This window comes from Melopsittacus undulatus, chromosome Z (assembly GCF_012275295.1).
Source record: "Melopsittacus undulatus isolate bMelUnd1 chromosome Z, bMelUnd1.mat.Z, whole genome shotgun sequence".
NCBI classification, from domain to species: Eukaryota; Metazoa; Chordata; class Aves; order Psittaciformes; family Psittaculidae; genus Melopsittacus; species Melopsittacus undulatus.
This window is the reverse complement of record NC_047557.1, coordinates 36517355-36536137: the sequence shown is the minus strand read 5'-3', so window position 1 is coordinate 36536137 and position 18783 is coordinate 36517355. Positions and strand designations below refer to the sequence as shown.

The 18783-nt window shown below is 40.6% G+C and overlaps 1 protein-coding gene across 4 annotated transcripts; it reads left to right on the top strand.

Moving 5' to 3' along the window:
• Window positions 1-1935: 1935 nt before the first annotated feature.
• Window positions 1936-18054, top strand: FXN (frataxin). Of its 4 annotated transcripts, none has more exons than XM_031054153.2 (6): window positions 1936-2185; window positions 5211-5415; window positions 7826-7908; window positions 9274-9394; window positions 12246-12343; window positions 12745-14316. In XM_031054153.2, exons 2-6 carry the CDS (start codon window positions 5377-5379, stop codon window positions 12950-12952), a joined length of 549 nt encoding a protein of 182 aa, XP_030910013.1. In that variant the 5' UTR covers window positions 1936-2185; window positions 5211-5376; the 3' UTR covers window positions 12953-14316. The 4 variants fall into 4 exon arrangements, with proteins under 4 accessions (XP_030910013.1, XP_030910014.1, XP_030910011.1 ...); XM_031054154.2 differs by lacking the exon at window positions 1936-2185 and adding an exon at window positions 3698-3809; XM_031054151.2 differs by lacking the exons at window positions 1936-2185; window positions 5211-5415 and adding an exon at window positions 5836-6224.
• The last annotated feature ends 729 nt before the right edge of the window (window positions 18055-18783 follow it).

Sequence of the window (18783 nt, the reverse complement as noted above, 5' to 3'; positions counted from 1 at the left end):
TACCCAGAGTGAGCTTAAGACACAAGAGGCCAAATGCTGCTAATCAAAGAAATTTATTGATTACTTGTCTAAACCAAGTATTTATTTACTGTGGTAAAAAAACAGCAATAGGAAAGGCAGAGAAATAGAAAAGAAGGAAATCTAGCAAACAGCTGGGATAGAGTTGCAACGGACAGTCACCACCATGGGTCCAGCAATGTTCCATTGGTCTGCAGCCTCCATGTCCTTTGGTGACGAGGGTCCCACCAGCCATTTGATCACACAGTCCTTTATAGAGTATTACTGCATTCCTGTGCATGCCCAGTGCTGCCATGGAGCTCACATTACTGTGTGATTATTTACCCTGGACTGCACGTGCCTTGGCAGGTTGAGGTGGTCACCCATGCTCAGGCATATCCCACAAAGCGACATGACTGTTCTTGGCCTCAGTGGAAACTGGTTTTGGGTGGCTGTCTGTTACCTGTTCACAGCAGCTGAGCTCAGTTAAGCTGTCAGGAAGTCTTGCAACAAGCTCACCAGGCTTGCAAACAAGCTTTGAGAAAGTCATCTTAAGATACGGTCTCTCACAGGTGTGGGGCCTGACTGCAGCAATTTCGCATCTGGAACTGCTTTGCAGTTACTTTACACCAGACTAAAAGATACTGATACTGAAGTGTTGTGATATGAACAACATTAACCTCAGGGACAAGGATCAAAATTTAAAAAAAAAGTTAAAATATTATTTAACATATTTAATTATAACATCTATTAATACATTAAAATTGCTAATCCCCAAACTCAGGCCATTTTTAAGTTGTTTGAATGATCCTCACTGGTAGTAACATCCTGTAAAGTTCATGAACGTGAACAATGTTGACTATTTTTTAAACAATTTTGTAAGTGAGACTGGTAATATCAGAGAAAATACCTAATTACAGCAATTCATTGATCTGTCATAAACTTAGAAATAAGAGATGCACATTTCCTGTTTAGAACTGCATATGGTTTTGGATGATTAGAGAAAATTACTGTTTTTCCAGGAACTACCTGAATAATACCTGAAAATATCTTCTGACACTCTTTTTATAGGAATGGCAAGATACATAAAAAAGCACCAGCTTTTACTAAATCAAATGCTACATAAAATACCAGGCATTCCACTATTCTGCCTGCTGCATTCCCCTCCCAGGTATGAAAAGGGAACTGTTTGCTTTACTAATGTATTCTGTGGTCTGATGAAAGTTATTTTTCCCTATAGGCCTTATCTCAATGTAGGCCATTATAGCTGCACACACATAACTAGTTCCTTCCAGAAGTGATAAAGAGTGTGGACTGCTCATCAAGGAATTGAAGTATCTTTTATCTGCTCAATGTGTAGAAATTTTCCTTGCAAAATCAGCAAGAACACAGACTCCTACAAGGTCTGAGATAAGACAGTGGTGACAAAGAAACACACAGGGCTCTGCTGGAAAGATGCAAGAGGGTGACTATGATGTGAAGAGTTATTAACCAATGTACAGGGGGGTTAGGGTTAAGCCGCTTGCTTAACGATGTTATTGCTTGCCCGTACTCAACAAACATTTATCATGTTTATTATGCCATGCTAGAATAGGATGGGAGAACAAGGCTACTGGTAAGAGGAAGGAACAGTAACCTGGCTCCTACTTTTTGGGCCCTAAAACTGGCTAAAACCAGCTTTGTGGTTTGGACAATGACCAAGTCACCAGGGAGCATGCACAACTATTAGAGGTAAAAAATTCAACCTGAGAAAGACTCATTTACTTAATCTTGAGACCCTTGTCCATGACCACCAGGAGGTACTGCACAAGCACAAAGGACCTTTTAGCTCATTATAATACGAAGTGGGGATAGGACATGAATATGTATAGGCATGTTATGTAACCTAATTAATATGTATAATTTTAGAGAATAAATGAGGGAAGAGACAAGGCTGCAGCTCGCATGCCTTTGGAGGAAAGATCCCCCATGTGCCTCAGTGCTGAATAAAGCATACCTACTTTACAACTTTAACAAGTTGTGGAGTCTATCTGCGTATCAATTTGGCGAGCCAGGCAGGAGACCTCTGTTCAGCTGCAGGATCACCTGAGGGGTGGACATCCTAGGCACTCCAGGCCATTTGCCTCAGGACCTCCGCTTGTTGTCTGCTCACTCCGGGGGAGATAACCTGTGCCGGCTGTGGAAAACGGTATGTTTGGAATTTACATTTATAATTTAGGGGCCTGTAAGTCATACACTTGGCCTGGGGCTGCTGGTAAACTACGCAGAGACGTCTGGGGCACAGCGTAGTTCCCTTTGGCAGGTAGGGCTTGCAAGCAGGTTGGGGACTTGTTGACTGATAAGAGCAGCTGCTACTGATTCTGAGGGTGGATCGGGTGAGTCCAGGGACTCATCAACCAATAGGGCGGCCATAAACCAGGTGAGTCCAGGTCTCCACTGCATCCCAGGTTTTGGGAGCCAGGATGGACCTGCTAATGACTGTGTAGGAAGCAGGAGAACAGTAAGCGGAATCACTGGGTGGAGTGTGTCTGTGGGATCCCATGTGAATGTCAGAAGTGGGTGACTGAAAGATGAACTTTTGTGTTAAGTGTTTTGTGTGACTGAGATGTGGCATAGCTACGAAGCAAGTGTGGAGTCGTGATCCACGGTTTGGTATTCTCTGCAAGGAGGGCAGCAGGAGAAGGACAAAGCATATTTGTCTTGTGTTGTGTCTTTTTGTTCTTGTGTACATGTCTGTTGTTAGTGTTAAAGATTACAGTTGTTAAAGATTACAGCGGTGGGGGAGGAGTAGACGAAAGTAAACCGTGGCTAACTGGGGGTGGGGGTTAAGAGCCCAGTGGCTGTATAAAAGAAGTATAACCTCTAATATTTGTGGTCCTGTTCTTGAGACCTGGACTTTACACTCAGAAAATTACAGCCTCACGTATGGGTGCATAATAACTTTTAAACAGTGAAACCTGCTGTGGATACTAGGACAGTGTAAATTTTGCTGGAACTGAAACCGGTCTAACAACAGAGGAGTTGATCTGCAGAACCCGGAGATATTATTTTACTGAATCCCCTGAGAATAACATAAAACTTGTGTGTAGGTGCTCTCATATTATTTTTATAATTGCATCCAAGGAGCACTGGGAAAGAGAGGCTATAGAGATTTGTTAAAGATTGTTTGAAATGGGAGTCAGTCAAAGCAAGGAAATTCTAAAGAAAAGCCCATTGGGTTGCATTTTGGCAGAATGTATTTTGGAAAGAACTGGGAGGTTCTCCTGGGGGCTCGGTAAACAAGAAAATATTGGTAAAGTCTTGTAACCAATCGTGGCCTTTGTATACTTTGGAAGATCAGGAAAAATGGCCTAAAAATGGAACTCTGAACTATAATACATTGTTACAATTAATGTTGTTTTGAGGCAGCAAGGAAAATGGGATGAAGTAATGTATGCAGATATGTTTTTCACTTTAAGAGACCACCCTGAGTGACAGACTGAATGCAAAATTAATATAGCTCCGCCAGATTCCTTAATTTTGGCTTTGGAAAAGGACAAACTGAAAGTTAAGATGGAGAGATGTTGTTCAGCCTGTGATATTGGGGGAAAAATGTTTAAAGTTAAACAGTAATCAGGAAAATAAGTAGGAAAATTATATACCACAGGTACCTCTGAGAGGAGCACCCTCTGTATCTGTCCTATCAGATATTGGTAAGGAGGAAGAGATTGCTGTCACTGGCAATAAGCAGCAGATTCACATTCAGAGTTAAGAAAGGATTAAACCAGAAGTGCTGTTGCAGAGGGAGGCATATGCACTACCTGCAGAGCAGGGTAAGCAACTGTGAGAATAAAGGGGAAAACCAAGGGGAAAAAGGAGGGGAGCTCACGCACAGCTCCTGAGTTTGGGCATGGGATGGGTGCTGGGGCAGGCAAACAAGTGGGAATAGACATGTTCACAGTCAGGACTGATAGGCTGTTGAATAAATGTGGACGGGAGTGAAGAACAAAGCATGAAGAGTGTATAGGAATTGGGAACAATACAATACGTGTATACTTTACATATTTACAGTTTTATTTGCAACTGGTACCTTTCAGTCCTGTCCTGTGGAAGGATCTGAAATTAAATTTGTCTGTGCTCCCACTGAATGTGCTTTTATTTAAGAAACTTTTTCATCAGAATGATTTCTTATCTCTCATCTCCCTGGCAAGCCTGTTTTGTTGGGTTTTTTTTTCAGTTTAAGTAACAATAAAAGATGTTGAGCTTGGACTTTTGACATCTTCACATATCATTAATGGTACAGTATCACCAGCATTTAAATAAATCAGTAGGAATCACAAAATTTCCTTTCTCTTTCTTCACTGTTTTTTAAAGCACATCATCAGAAGGTCTATCAAACATACCAGTTGTGATAAATTATGTGCTTTATTTTCCTTTACTGGATCAGGGTAATATTTTACCTACAGGAGGTAATGGATCATAATACTAGCTAGCAGAGCAAATACCATCCTAGAAGTCCTCAAGTGGATGCTTTATCCTGTAACAATGCATCTTTCCATTGGCAGAGGTATTCACACAGCCAAAATAGCTCCCGGGCAAACTGTTGGCTGTTATTTATCCCAAGTGATCCGCATTAGCTGCGCACATCAGTGCAGTAACCTGGGTTATTGCTCAAACTGCAGTTAATGCGAACTGGAATGTCAACAGTTTTTTCGTGCGTGAGTTGCAGCTACTCCAGTTTTGGGGGTGAATCCATGGTCCAATCAGCCTTTCTAGTTTGAACCCAAAATACTAGTCCTGGTCCTTGTCCCATTGCTTCTTCTCTGTACTGCTAGTGTGTCCTACAGTTCTTGCCCTAAATTAAGAAAGAGGGAATCACTATGGTTGCTTCGGTCTGGAAAAACTAGATACTGTACTTTGAAAAGACGACAGAAACTGTAGAATAGCATAACCACAGGAAGTAGATTCTTACCATGCACCTTAGGAAATGACTGCGATTACAACATGCTTTCAATTCAAAACGTTTTGCTTTGTAGCTCAGGCTGCTGAAATGAGGCTGCTGTCAGCACGTGTGGTGTGCTATGTATGTTATTATCACTAACACAGCATAAATAGCAACATAAATAGCAACTTTCCTTTGCCCTGCCTGGGTCTGCTCCTTTTTCTAAGTCAGTGAACGGCGGGGGGGGGGGGAAAGGGGGGGTACCTTTGCTTGTAATTTTTGTCCTTTCCAGGCTCCAGCCTCTTGTACACCTACCGGGCAAGATCACTGTGCCTGGGCAAATCCCTACAGAGCTTCACCCGGAGCAATGACTCCCTGATCCAAGAACAGCAGCTGACCTGAAGGTGCGCAGAGGTTGCAGTCATGTTACTGAGTGACCATCACAGCTACTTGTCGTTATGATCCCGGCGAGATCCGAGGTCCCCGAGTTCTCCTATGTACGTGAAAAAGCCTGAGCAGTACAGTAGGGCCCAGTACCTCTCTTTTCCAGGCACAGCCTCGCTGCACAATGCTTGTGCTGAACGGCGCGGGAAGGACACCCTCCCCCTCGACTGGACGGACTGATGGGGAAACTGCCATGGCCGGGAAAAGGCACGCCGTAGGGAAAGACCGTACTCGACCCCAACACAGCTTTGTTGTCTCAGCAACACCGCACGCCGGTGAAGTGTACGGCGGCTGAACTGCGCCGCAGTGAGCGGTGGCTGCGGGGTCACATATGCTCCTCGTCTTCCTCAGCAGCGGGGACGCAGAGGGCGGCACCACCGCTCCCGTTCCTCGGCGGCAGCACCCTGCCGACACGCACGCCTGTGGTCAGGTTGTGTTACCGGCGAAAGGTCCGGCCGACGGTAGAGAGCGGCGCCCCTCAGAAACACCCGCCAGTCCCCTGACCCGCAACACCTGGGGGAGACCCGTCCCGCCCGGGCGTCCTGCCTCTGACCGGGAAGGACCAAGAGCGCTGCCCACCTGGCCCGGCCCGCTGGTCTAGGCCTCGCCCACACCCCAGACCAGAGCCGCGGCGCCGGCGGAAGAGCGATAGCTCCGCACCGCCTCCTGGTCGCTGTTGGCGCGGCGCATTGGCTCCTCCCCGGCCTGTTCCGCGGCGGGCAGCGGCGACATGTGGAGACTGGGGGCGGCCGGCGCGGTTAATGCCGCGCAGCGGGTGGTGGCGGTGGCGCCGCGGCGGCAGAGCGGAGTCCGTGGGCGCTCCCCGCTGGCGGAGAGAGCCGCTTCCGGCCGCGGGCGGACGGTGAGCCTGAGGCGGCAGGGTAGCGAGATGCGGCCTGTAATGCCGGGAGGGAGGAGGCAAAGTGGCAACGCCGCCACTGCCCTGGGGCGGCCGGGGCAGCTTCAGCAGCGTCGGCCCAGGCTGCCGTTGCGAGGGGATGGAAGGGCGGCCGCGGAGTTTCCGCCGCTGGTCCCCAGCCAGTGCTGCAGGCCCCTGGGGCTAGTTAGGATCCCTCCCACGGTGCTCCCCGCGGGCCGGCCGGCAGCGGGGAGTCATTCCTCTCTGGCCGGGAGAAGGCTGCCCCGCTTCCCTGAAGCTGCAGGGCCGACCAGTGCTCCGGTAGCTTCTGGCCTCGGTACTCCTCCCCCCCGCGGGAGCATGGGAGCGCAGAAGTGTGAGGCCGGCGGTCTCGGCCGTTCCGAAAACATGTAAATACACCAGTTCTGCGCTGAGAGCTGTCAGAGGGAATCACAGAGCGTCTCTGGGGAAGCTCTGCCAGTGCCTCTTCACCCTTACGTTAAAGAATTTCCTCATAATATGTAGTTTAAATCTGCCCTCTTTCAGTTTAAAGCCATTCCACCTCTTATCACTTCGTGCCCTTGTAAAAAGTTCCTGTTCAGGTTTCTTGTAGGCCCCCTGCAGGCAGTGGAAGGCCTTTACAAGGTGTCCCTGGAGCTTACTCCAGGCTGAACAACAAATCCAGCCCTCAAGTCCGTTTTCATAGGAGAGGTGCTCCAGCCCCTTCCTGGCCCTTCTCCGGACTCGCTCGAGCAGGTCCACATCCGTTTTGTGTTAGGGGCACAGGGCTGGATGCGGTACTCCAAGTCTCACAAGAGCAGAGGAGAGGGGTAGGATCACTTCCTTCAACCTGCTGCTCCTTTTGATGCAGCCCAGGATATGGTTGGCTTTCTGTGCTTTGAGCGCACACTGAAGCCAGCTCATGTTGACCTTCTCATCAGTCAACACTCCCAAGTCCTTCTCAGGGCTGCCTTTAGTCCAGCTTCTGCCCACCCTGTAGCTGTGCATGGGATTGCCCTGACCCAGGTGCAGGACCTTGCACTTGGTCTTATTGAACTTTATGAGGCTGGCATTGGCCAACCTCTCCAGCCTGTCCAGGTACCTCTGGATGGCGTTCCTTCCATCCAGTGTGTTGCCTGCACCACGCAGCTTGGTGTCATCAACAAACCTGCTGAGGTTGCACTCAGTCCCACTGACCATGTTGCTCATGTCATCCACTACTCATGGGAGTAGTGGATATTTGTGAAAATCTTGGCCTAAGCTGGTTGCCTGAAGTTGCTCAGTAATTCTGTAGGAGAGCAACAGGAAAGAAAACAGTTCTCTTTCCTAATTCACTATTCTGTGAATAAGATTCTTCTTTTTTCTTCTTTTTTTCATTAGTTTGTGTCAGAAAACAAGGATATTCTAGATTGTCTCAGTCATCCAAAGACTAAAACTACATAATTCTTTCCCTTATTAGCTCTGTGACACAGAGCATGAGTATTTTACTTGGGGAGGATGGAAAAGTGTTCAAGGATTTACTTAATTTATGTGACAAATAGGTAGTTTATAATTCTTTGTAGTTTAACTTTTAATTCTATTTTACTTACCCTTACTTTCAACAGCAATTACAATATGCTTCAGAGGTGAAGAGGAAGACTGTTTGGTTCATGAATTTAAGAAGTGCAGGAACTCTGAATGAGACAGGGTAAATTTTATTTTGAAATATTCAACAGTGCTGTCTCTGCATGTTAATAATCTGTAGGTATAGTAAGGTTATCAGCTAATGTAATGTTGACGTGATGATGGAAAAGAACAGTTTTAACAAAAAGCATTTTGGGTGAATTTGGGAAGTCACTTAAGGGATAATTAATGTACCTAAACAGAGGTGTCTACCACCATTTCACATATGTCAGAATATGTGAAATTTCTACTTGTGCTGAGAGGATGTGACACAGTATCTGTCAGAGATTTCTCCCCATCTGATGCAGCTGTTGGAGGCCAAATGAAAGATTCTGCAGGTATCTAAGATAGTTCTTAAGTACCTGAACAGCACCTTGAACCAGTATGTGAATCCTGCCTAATTCTGAGACCTTCCATTCTACTTGCCCCTAGGTTTTTCTGTGGTGTTCCTCACGTAAGTGGCATAGAGTACATTTCAGTAACTTAAGCAAGAAATTTAAAAATAAAATAAAACATCTGTATTATCAACTGAAAGATACTGAGTCACCATAGTCCGTAGTAACTGTTATATTGCTGTACCCATTAGCAAAAACTGAAATGATTTTATTGAATTTTCTGCTGCTAGAGATACCCACCTCCACACTCTGTTAAAAGTTAACACTGATACAGGTGGAAAAACTTAAGTGATTTAATTACATTTGGCTAATTAAACTAACCTAGACTTTGTTCCCACTAACTTTTTGTACTTATTTAAAGAGGATAACAGAAGCAGTCTCACAGGTGCTGTAAGCCTTACGTAATGGCTACAAAGGTGCTTTAAGACTCTCTGAAGAAGAAGGTAATTGTATGTATTAGTTCATAAGCACACTCTAAATAACATCTAATTACCAGGCTGTGTTGGTAATTTAATTTGAGAAGTCAAATGCCGTATGTGGATATGGCATGTGATAATGATGTTTCTAACCTGCTTATAGCTATGGCAAATTTCTTACAGTCAAGTGACATTCACTTCTGAACAAGAGGTGCTTGTCTCTTCATAAAGTTCAAAACTAAGTAATTCTTGCACAAAGTCCTTTTATGAAAATGCCTGGTTTTGAAATCTAACTTTCTCCTATCTCTCTCCTCTTGGTAAACAGAAGTCAGTATATATGAGGAAAAAAATACATACTCCTCAGTTAAGAGAGCTCTACTATCAAAATTTCAAAATTCTACCTCCATTTATAAGGTGGATAGTTACCTACAAAAAAAAAAAACAACCCAACTTACTGCTTGTTTTATATGCTCATTTCATGGTTACTGTTTCTTCCAAAGTCATGCTATGTTTTTATTATAGGGAAAATATTATGTTCTACAGATTTCTCCTAATTATGAACTTGTATGTTATTTTTAGGTCTTTAGATGAGACCACCTATGAAAAACTGGCTGAAGAGACACTGGACTCCTTAGCAGATTTCTTTGAGGACTTGACAGATAAGCCTTTTACCCCAGAAGATTATGATGTCTCTTTAGGGGTATGTTCTAAGCATTTTATTACCAATGTAATTACTGTACTTTTTTTTTTTCTTTGAGGAAGAATTTTAAATCGGTCACGTTAGTGCTAACACTTAGAATGCAGTCAGGTTTTAGAGCTTTATTGTAAAAGTATGCCTGTTTATACTGATTGGAGCAACTGTTCTGGTGAAAAGTAACACATGCTGCTGTATGATTTGAGGATTTAAAATGTTTAGTGTAAAATGTAAAATAACAAATGAGTACAAGAGGAGACAGCAACTGGTCTATACATTTTTCTAAGCATGCATAGGCACCTGACATCAGCAGTCACTCTTCCCTGGTAAATACTCCCGTAGGACAGGCCTATGTGGCATAGTACATGTACATGACATGTAGTTGGTACAACAGTTTCTTTGGTTGCCCTGAATACCAAGAAGTACATTTGTCTTGGCCAGGCAGAGTACATTTATCCTGGCCTTACGCATGTCAACCTGTGGTGGAGAGAAGCAACAGAGGATGCAATGTTTGGATAGTTGCAAAAGTGAGATCAAAGAAAGCTACTGGCATGGGAGACATTGGGCAGCTGCTAGCCTAGTAATTGGAGTATTTAATAGGTTGGCCAGTCAAATTCTGTTAGAGCAGTGATAGATTAAAAATGTGCTGTCGATTTGTATATAGGAATTTATTAGGTTTATATACAAGCCCTGAAGTGGTTTGTATGTTACAGCTCTCTACATGACTTGGAGGAGAGTGCAGTTTCTCCCTACACTGCCATCTGCCACACAGGTCTTTCACTGGCACATTTTTTTGAGGTCACATAACTTCTGCTTCCTGTTCATGTCTTGCCACTAGGAGGTTGCTTTCTAAGAGCCCTGTCATTTAAGGTTTTATGCTCAGGGACCTTGAAGAGATGGTCTAGGTTGCACTGTGAAAAAAACCAACCAAAAAAAAAAATGAAAACCCATACAGACAAACACAAAAAAACCCCAAACAACAAAATACCACTGAAACAAAACCACAAAAACACCCCACAGACAGACCCCTGTAGTTTTCAGACTTGTTCCTGCTTAGCTTTGTCATCAAAATGTTCATTCTTTATTTCTTATAGTTAGGATAGAAAATAACAAAATAACAGTAGGTTTCTGTTGTTGCCCTTAGTAAATACTATTTGTTGCTTAAATTAAGGAGTTAATGTTACAGCTAATTGCTTTTCTGGTGAAGAGCAAAACATTCACCATTACTGTTTGGTGTGTTTTAGCATATTAGCACTTGTTAGCTTGATTTAAAGAGCTTCGGACAAAAATTAGCAAAAAGATTATGATTTACCTCTTTAATATTCTTAGACACTTCATTATGTGAAGGTGAGATGTCAGAATTTTACCTCTAGCAGCTGTAGAGTGGATTGTGTTTGACATTGGCTCTCTGTGAGGCTCAAAAGGAATTATTTTTACATCCATCTTAATTTCTAGCAGCACTCTTTTGTTGCGTAAACTGTATGATGACATAATAAGTTGTTTTTGAAAGAGGAAAGTGAAAGGTTTTAAGAGTCCGAATTCCAAAGGCTAATACTGTAGCGCCACCAGGTGGCGAACGTGATAAAGTTCTGTTCTGCCCATGACATGTTGTGAACTTGATTTCTTTATACAATTTATATAGGATCATAGGTCATGGCTTGGGTTGGAACGAACCTGTAAAGGTTGTCGTGTCCAGGAGAAAAAATACCTTTCTTCGAACATTCTTGTTACCAGGAGCTAACAAACATACATCCAGTAGTATGAAACACATACTACAAAATACAGTAAAAGTATCTTGCAGTTTAACGTCTTAAAAGCTGCTGCCTGTGCTATGGGTTAAGTTTGCAGGCAGCAGGTATTCATAAATGAATTTTTTTTTTCCAACAGTAAGTGTTTATACATAGCAAATAGCCCTAGTAATGATAGTGACTATCCTAACTAAAGCATGAAAAGTATCATTCGTTTAAATGGAATGCTATAGGGTATGAAGTATTTGAGAAACAGTAGATAAAATACGACTAACCTGTTACCTGAATCATCAAACTAATTTTTAATCAGCATAATTTGGATCATCGGTAGGTTACCTTTCTAAGTAGGGTTGATGTTTTACTTTTAAAGTAAGGACATAAATATTTTTGTCAGAGTTAACGTATGCTATTCAAATGCACTTATGAAAATGTCCAAGAAACATGAATCATGTCAGTAAGAAATGCAAGTAAAAAGAAAAAGAAAACAAATGCTTATTAGTATAATGGTCTAAAGCTGGCATAACTAAAACAAACTAGACCTCATGGACTTTAGAAGTGGAACATTTTTGAGGTATGATTCAGGATATAGGCACTTCATCAGAATTACTGGAGAAGGAATTGTGTTTATTCACTGGGAAACTGTTACAGTTACTCAAGAAAAGATAGGTGAAATTGCTCAGGAATCTAGCAGTGACACATAAAGCTTCCTGATTTTGAACCACACCACTTTTCGATTATTCAGGAATAGAACATGTTGTTATTGGATGATGTTTTAATCTTTGCAGAATGAACTAGCAGTCCTTCCAAGGTGACAGATCAAAAGCTCAAGAATATTATTTAAGCAGCGCCATTTTGAATGGTGCAAATGCAGTAAATCAGACTGACCAGAAGGTCTAAAGTCTAGACCAGACTGAAAGATATGCAGGTTGTCCTAGGTAATACAAGTTTTTGATACCTAATGATCATTCTTCCAAACTATTATTGTTAGGAAAATATTTGGGAAAGTGATACAGAAATGTAAGTTTCTGTTTTATCTACACTAGATACTGTCATTCTTGTCAAGGAACAGGAGACTAATTTTTAACTTCTCTCTTATTTTGTGTTTTGAGAGTGGAGTTCTAACAGTTAAACTAGGTGGAGACATGGGAACATATGTTATCAATAAGCAAACACCAAACCGTCAGATTTGGCTGTCCTCACCCACTAGGTAAGTTACATATAAATTAGCTATGTAATGTCTGCAGACTAGGTTGAAATGTAATGACCCTTCTTTTATAGTGCAGCATGGACTATGTAATATCCTTTTCATAAGTAATCCTTTTGCTCAGTGTATTCTCAAAACATGATATAATCTAACCAGTAATAATTTGTTACAGAGATTTGAGGCACAGTGCAGTATACCGACACATATAATTAATCCAAGAAATGTGTAATACAGAATTTTCATATGCTTTTCTGGTCCAAAACCACTGTCTGCAGGAAGATAGCCTGCTCACAGAAAAAATAAACAGCATGATTAAAAAAAACACAAACAAAACAACCCAAAGCTTCTATTGGAAAGAGTGATGATGATGATATGATCTAAACTTCTCTTTGTATTTTAAACAGGGTGGCTCCTTCCCCTTCAAACTTGTGGGATTTCCTGCTTTGTATGTTTATGTGCTCTCCACTAGTTGTTTTTGTCAAGCATCTGCCCTTTACCAAGCCTTGGCTAGCTGTTCCCTCTGCCTTCTCTGATGCCGTGTTTTGGTCCATTCCAGATTTTCTGGTTGGTTTCAGCAGGGAGGACAGGCAGCTAAGTGGGAAAATGTTGTAGCTGTCTCCCCCAAAAATTTGTGTTCTCTGTCACTGTCTGGACTAAGGGAGTTGGTCAGTGTTGCTGGTGAATGAACCAGTTAGCTGGAAAGTATGAGCACTCCCAGTAACTGTACAGGCATACCTCTTTAATATTGTTCAGAAAGAATGTATTGATTGCAAAACTGGGAATAATTTTGCAATACTTGAATTCTGTAGCAGGGTTTGTGTCTTGAGGAAAAAAACCCACAATGGAATTCAAGACTTTTAAGAGAAACAATTTTAATAGACATGAAATTTACCTAAAGTAAAGTCTGGGATACTTCATAAAGTTTATCTAAGGAAAAGTCTTGGGATACTTACTAAAAACAGAACTGTAGAAATACCTGAAGATTAATGGATGAAGACTCATCAAGTAATCAAGAAGATCCAGTTAGGAACTGAATATGATTTTAAAATAATATAAAGACTTGTGGGACATTTAAACTTCTTGTTGCCTTCTGTTAAATCTACAATTGATGTGTTAAAACCTATGTATATGGCTGTTGCTGCAAAACGAAATTGTTTCACTCAATAATATGGAGTTTTACTGTTTAAGCTTTGTAAACAAACATGTTCTGTAAACAGTGAAACTGGAGGAAACTGAACTCCCATTGCTATGTTTTCCATTTTTGACATCAGCAGTTCTGGTCCCTCTGCTTTGGTCTCTGAATAAGAGTGGTGTTATCCTTGTCCCATGATGATATTCAGAAAAAAGGTACTGCTGTTCCCAGGGCTGTCTTTTATTTCTCATCTATAAAGGATTCCTGCTTTGAACAGCTTATACAAATAAATGTTAACAATATCGTGATGGCATTTCTCAAACCCTGGGTACTTATTAACTTTGACTGACTTCCACTGGAAAGTAGGAAATGCCCTTGGGGCAAAATCTGGCTGGGATCAAATATTTCCAAACATGACTTTGCTTTAGTGTACTTATGTACTGTTTGCTACACAGCACACCAGGCTAGTAATTTTTGTACTAACTCCTATCCCAGAATCCTTTTATTAAATAATTTACTTAGCAGGTATGTGACTTGCTAAAGTACAGGTCTAGCAACCTAAACAAACTGTTTTGTTTAGACAGATGCAGGCTGAGTGTCAGAATTTATTAATTCAGTATATTTTGAAATAGCATAATTTCTGAACCTTGATTCTGTTTAAGATGACTGTAAGATTTTTGTGTCATTGACATGCAGATTTCATGTATTTCTGAAATTCAGAGAATTCTTAATCAGTTTAGAGCTAACACTAGTTGAGCTAAGACATTAATGCTCCAGAATATGGAATTTGTGGATAAACATTAAACTTCCTTTTTTTTATTGTGAATAAAAATACACAAGGAAAGAGATGAACTCAAAAATTCTCTTGGTGGTATTTTCCATCGTTTGCAAAGAAAAATGAGTCACCTACAAATGTTAACTTTTGTGCTTCCTCACCTGGTATTATGGTAAACAGTGGTATTTCCTGAAATACGATGGTGCATGTTCGTTTATTTCCTAACTTCTAAAAAGCTACTCCAGCAGACACTGTATGATCTGGAGTGACATACTACCTTAGTGCAATATACTAGGAACTGAAAGAAGCAAATATGCCAGCTGATGGTCACTTATATTGAATGTTATTTGTACAGTAAATATAGTATCTTGGGTCTTTAAGAACATATTCTGAGAGACAAATTCTTAAGATTTGAGAGACATTTTCTTGAATTTTTTTGAGTTTGCTATCCTGCATCTATACACTGAAGTGCACTTAAGCTTGCCTTTGGAAAGCTTTACTTAGTCAGCAATTTTAAACGGGGGTTTCCGGGGTGGGTGTAACCTGCCAGCAGTGTGACTGCAGTAATTTCATGTAGCTCCTTTGACTGAAAAGACTTCTAAACCTTACACAGTATCTCTTAATAATACTGTAATGGAATATTTTAATTCTTCTCTCTTACTGTTTAAAAATGTACGCAGACTTTCAGTGAGAAATATATTTTGTCTATATTTAACTTTGTAGGCATTTTATGGAAGTCACATGATCCTTGCTTAAATTATCAATTTAAATAAAAAACCACATTTGTACAGCATTTTGAAATTCAGAGGACAATGGAGGCATTCTAGCCATATCACTGATCCTTACTATGTAACATTTTAAAACAGTTTAAATAACTTACGCTTTTCTTTGTTACCAATTAATTAGCCTGTCTTAGCCCACTTTTCATGAATGGCAGCATCTCATTGTGTCATTCCCTAGGTGCAGGACCATATTGGCATTAGGCTGGCGCTGCACAGACAAAAGAAGTGAAAAATCTGTAGTAATTAGAGCACATAATCCTGATTCCAAGTAGTTACCACTTAACATACAGGAAGTGAGAATTCACTGGAAGTGACTTTGATTTGTGCTTGCATTTTTGACTCCTCCTAATTTGTTTAGTAGTTGGAAATTTCTTCATTTGAATGTTGTGAGTAATTCAGGATATCCAAGTTTCAGATTAGTGTTTATGTTTGTCAAAAATCTGAAGATTGTTCTTGTGTGTATATAAGATAGTTTCTTTTCCAGCAGATCTTGTGCATGGTTTGTCTCCATTCCAAGGCATTTTGTCCTGTGAGTTCAAGGATAAGACTGATCATTTGTCTGTTTATACTAGACAACATTTTTTTTCCCTTAGTTTCTTAGCTAATGTTAACTGTAATGAGAGCCTTTCAGTCATTCTCTTGTTTCCAGTGTGGAGAACTGGGTACATAGAGAGGTCTGGAACAGAACCCAGGTGTTCAAGTTTCTGTGTTGATACTTAATGTAGGCCTGAAGAGTCAAACCAACAACTGCATGATAACACAGAGGAAAACAGCATTTTAAATACAAATCTCATACATGCCAATATATTTGCTTTCAGCTGGTAAATTCTTTTGTTGTATCTAAGAAGAGAGTGATGATTTGTGTTCTGCTGTGTTTAGAATATCTGCATGTGGCTGCTGCAAGAGCTAATTGATACCATTCATTCAGCATTACACACAATATCCCTTGTAGTATTTGTGTGCAAGATTATACAGGTGAGGGAATAAGGGGGTGAGGGAAGAAAGTGGGGAAATCTGTGCCAAAACCAAGAAGGGAAGGAGCTTATGTCAGCGACAAATACATCTTTTCTCCATTCAGGGATATATGTCATATGGCTCAGCAGTATCTGTCTTCTGCTCCACTGCCCTAGACTGCCCACTAGCCCTTCTCTGTGCTGTCTGTTCTTTTTCCTGGGGTACATAATAAATGCAGGATTCCAGCAGCTCCCCATGAATAATCTGTACTTACGCAGTGTGTGCTTTGTTTTCTAGTGGGCCCAAGCGCTATGACTGGACTGGACGGAATTGGGTGTATTCACATGACAGAGTATCCCTTCATGACTTACTATCAAAAGAACTTTCAACAGCGTTAAAAACTAAGTTGGATTTGTCCTGCTTAGCATATTCTGGGAAAGAAGATACTTGATGATATTTTACCTCATGGAATTTAAAAACTTTAACCACAAGCCAAGCCCTTCCTTGTTTTCTAAGATACCTGAGCTTAATTCTGTTGTTTTTTTTCTTGACATCACTGTGTTGAGCAACAAAAATGAAAATAATACATATTTCTCTAGTGCTTTGGTCTTAGGGCTTCTTTGTCACTGCTTCACTCTCTGTCCATGTAGTACAGGTAGAGGAGGTTGCCCTTCCTGTCACTGCATTCCTTACTTTCTTACTGCAGAAGACTTGAATTCTTACTGTCTGTAGTCTTGTTCGATGTAAGGACTGACCCACCTGGTGACTTCTGAGCAGCGCACAGTGCTAAACTTCTTTTGGTGAGACATTCACCCAAAAGAAATATCTATGAATTACATTGATGTAAGTTGTGGTACTGTGAACACATCACATTAAAAATTTGTAGCTATTGCTAGTGAATAACGCATCACAGTCAGACTGAGCATGTCATAAACAAAATGGCTGCCACAGTAAAAACTTTTCATTTTGTGTAATGCATATAAAAGAGGAGCTTTTCTGTTGTTACTGCTGAATTTTCCGTATTTTCCAAATTCTAGTTTCTTTACATTATGTTTTGTTTTTTGGTGGGGTTTTGGAGTTTCTATTTTTTTAAGCTAAACTTTAAATTACTTAGAGGTCTGTATGGTTGTAAGCATCATATTGAACTGTAAAAGCTGGTATGTCAAGTTTAAGCTGTGCAGCAGCATCTCTGCAAATTTGTTGTGTGAATGTGCATGGATTTCCCTTTCTGTTCCCTTTTGTTCTTCCGATCGTAAAAATACGTATGAACTTCTTTTTTTAGTTGGGCAAAATTAAGATTCACAGTACCAAAAATTTGCACTACTTTTATTCTGCATTTCTTAAATTTAAGCTGAGATTATACTATTTCACCATTTCACAACCAGGCTGCCCTCAGTACCATGCTGATTCAGAAACTTTTGCCTTTTTGCGTCTCAGAATCAAATACGATATTTAGACTGATGATGTGTTTTTCAAGCTGCTAAACAAATAAGGATGAAATATATTATGTACTTAAAATCTTCAACCAAAAAGCTTTACAAGAAATAAGGAACTGCAAAAAGAACACTTTAATGCTTGCACTGGTGGGTCATTACCACTTGTAGGTTTTAATTGCCTGTGAAATGGACACTCAAGAGTTGTTGACCAATTCTTGAGGAAACAGTTATACCATACTCTTATAAATTGTTTATCTGTATGAAAAGATACTCAGTGCAAGGTATTTTTCTTCTTGGTTCCTCTGACACTTGTGGTTAGTTTTACATGATTCTCTGGCTAGCTAGAATTATTACAGATGTGGTTAGTTTTGTCATTGAAAAACAGTACCTATATAGCTATTGTTGCCCAGTATTTGCATTTAAAATATAAGCATTGTTACCTGCTATTTTCCACCATTAAAATAGAGTAATGTTTCACTCGAAGCAGCTCCTGGTTAATTGTGCATACCACTCACCTGTTTTTCAATCAGAATTAAAAAATATGCAAATACCTGAAATTTCAACTTTACTGGATGAGGTAAATACAATGACTACCAACTCATGTGGTTATAAGAATAAAAGGTTTTTTGTCTTGGTTTGGTTTGTTTCTTTTAACAAAGGAAAGATAAAGATAGAACATCTTTTTACTGCTTTGAACTTAGAACACTGAAAATAATTCACAGAAATTGAAAACAGTAGTATTTAGCTCAGTCTGCTAATAGTTAAAATAGCTATTTAAACATATTTGCATAGAAGTTAATGACTTGATACTTTACTCAAGAATACTTTCTCCTGGTTCTTCCTTTGCTTCATCAAGTACAGCTTGTGTAATTATTTTTCTGGTTGACTTTTCAAAAAGTCATTTTCTTAGGTAACTTGCATGCAGCATACTAACACTCATGAGAGTCATATTTGGACTTTATTCTACATTCCTTTACCTCATGTGCAAATGTTTATGCCAAGATAAAGTTGCATGTGGAAATCTTAATTCATTATGTAAACGTGTGATTTCATGCCATGATGATAATGCTTAAGACTGCAGCATTATGTACTGTTTTGAATTCTTCGTGCTTCTTGAAACACGTACTGGAAAGATTCTGTTCAAAATTTGGCCAGTTAGGGTGGATTTTATAAGAGCACTTCAGCTTTCACATTTGATGTGCCCTGCACTTCATCCATAATGCTACTGCTATTTGTGCAATTTCCTGCTTTTAGGTATCTGAGTAACAAATGGATTTAACCTAACTAGTAAAGATAAATAGTGTCAGCAATTTCGAATGAGTTTTATCTCTGTGTACATGATGAATCATAGGACATGAATTGTT

Coding starts and splice junctions, on each gene's coding strand:
- FXN (XM_031054151.2), top strand. CDS start 6,093: ATGTGGAGACTGGGGGCGGCCGGCGCGGTTAATGCCGCGCAGCGGGTG. Junction 9,395..12,245: donor ATTATGATGTCTCTTTAGGG/GTATGTTCTAAG, acceptor TTGTGTTTTGAG/AGTGGAGTTCTAACAGTTAA. Junction 12,344..12,744: donor TGGCTGTCCTCACCCACTAG/GTAAGTTACATA, acceptor TATTTTAAACAG/GGTGGCTCCTTCCCCTTCAA.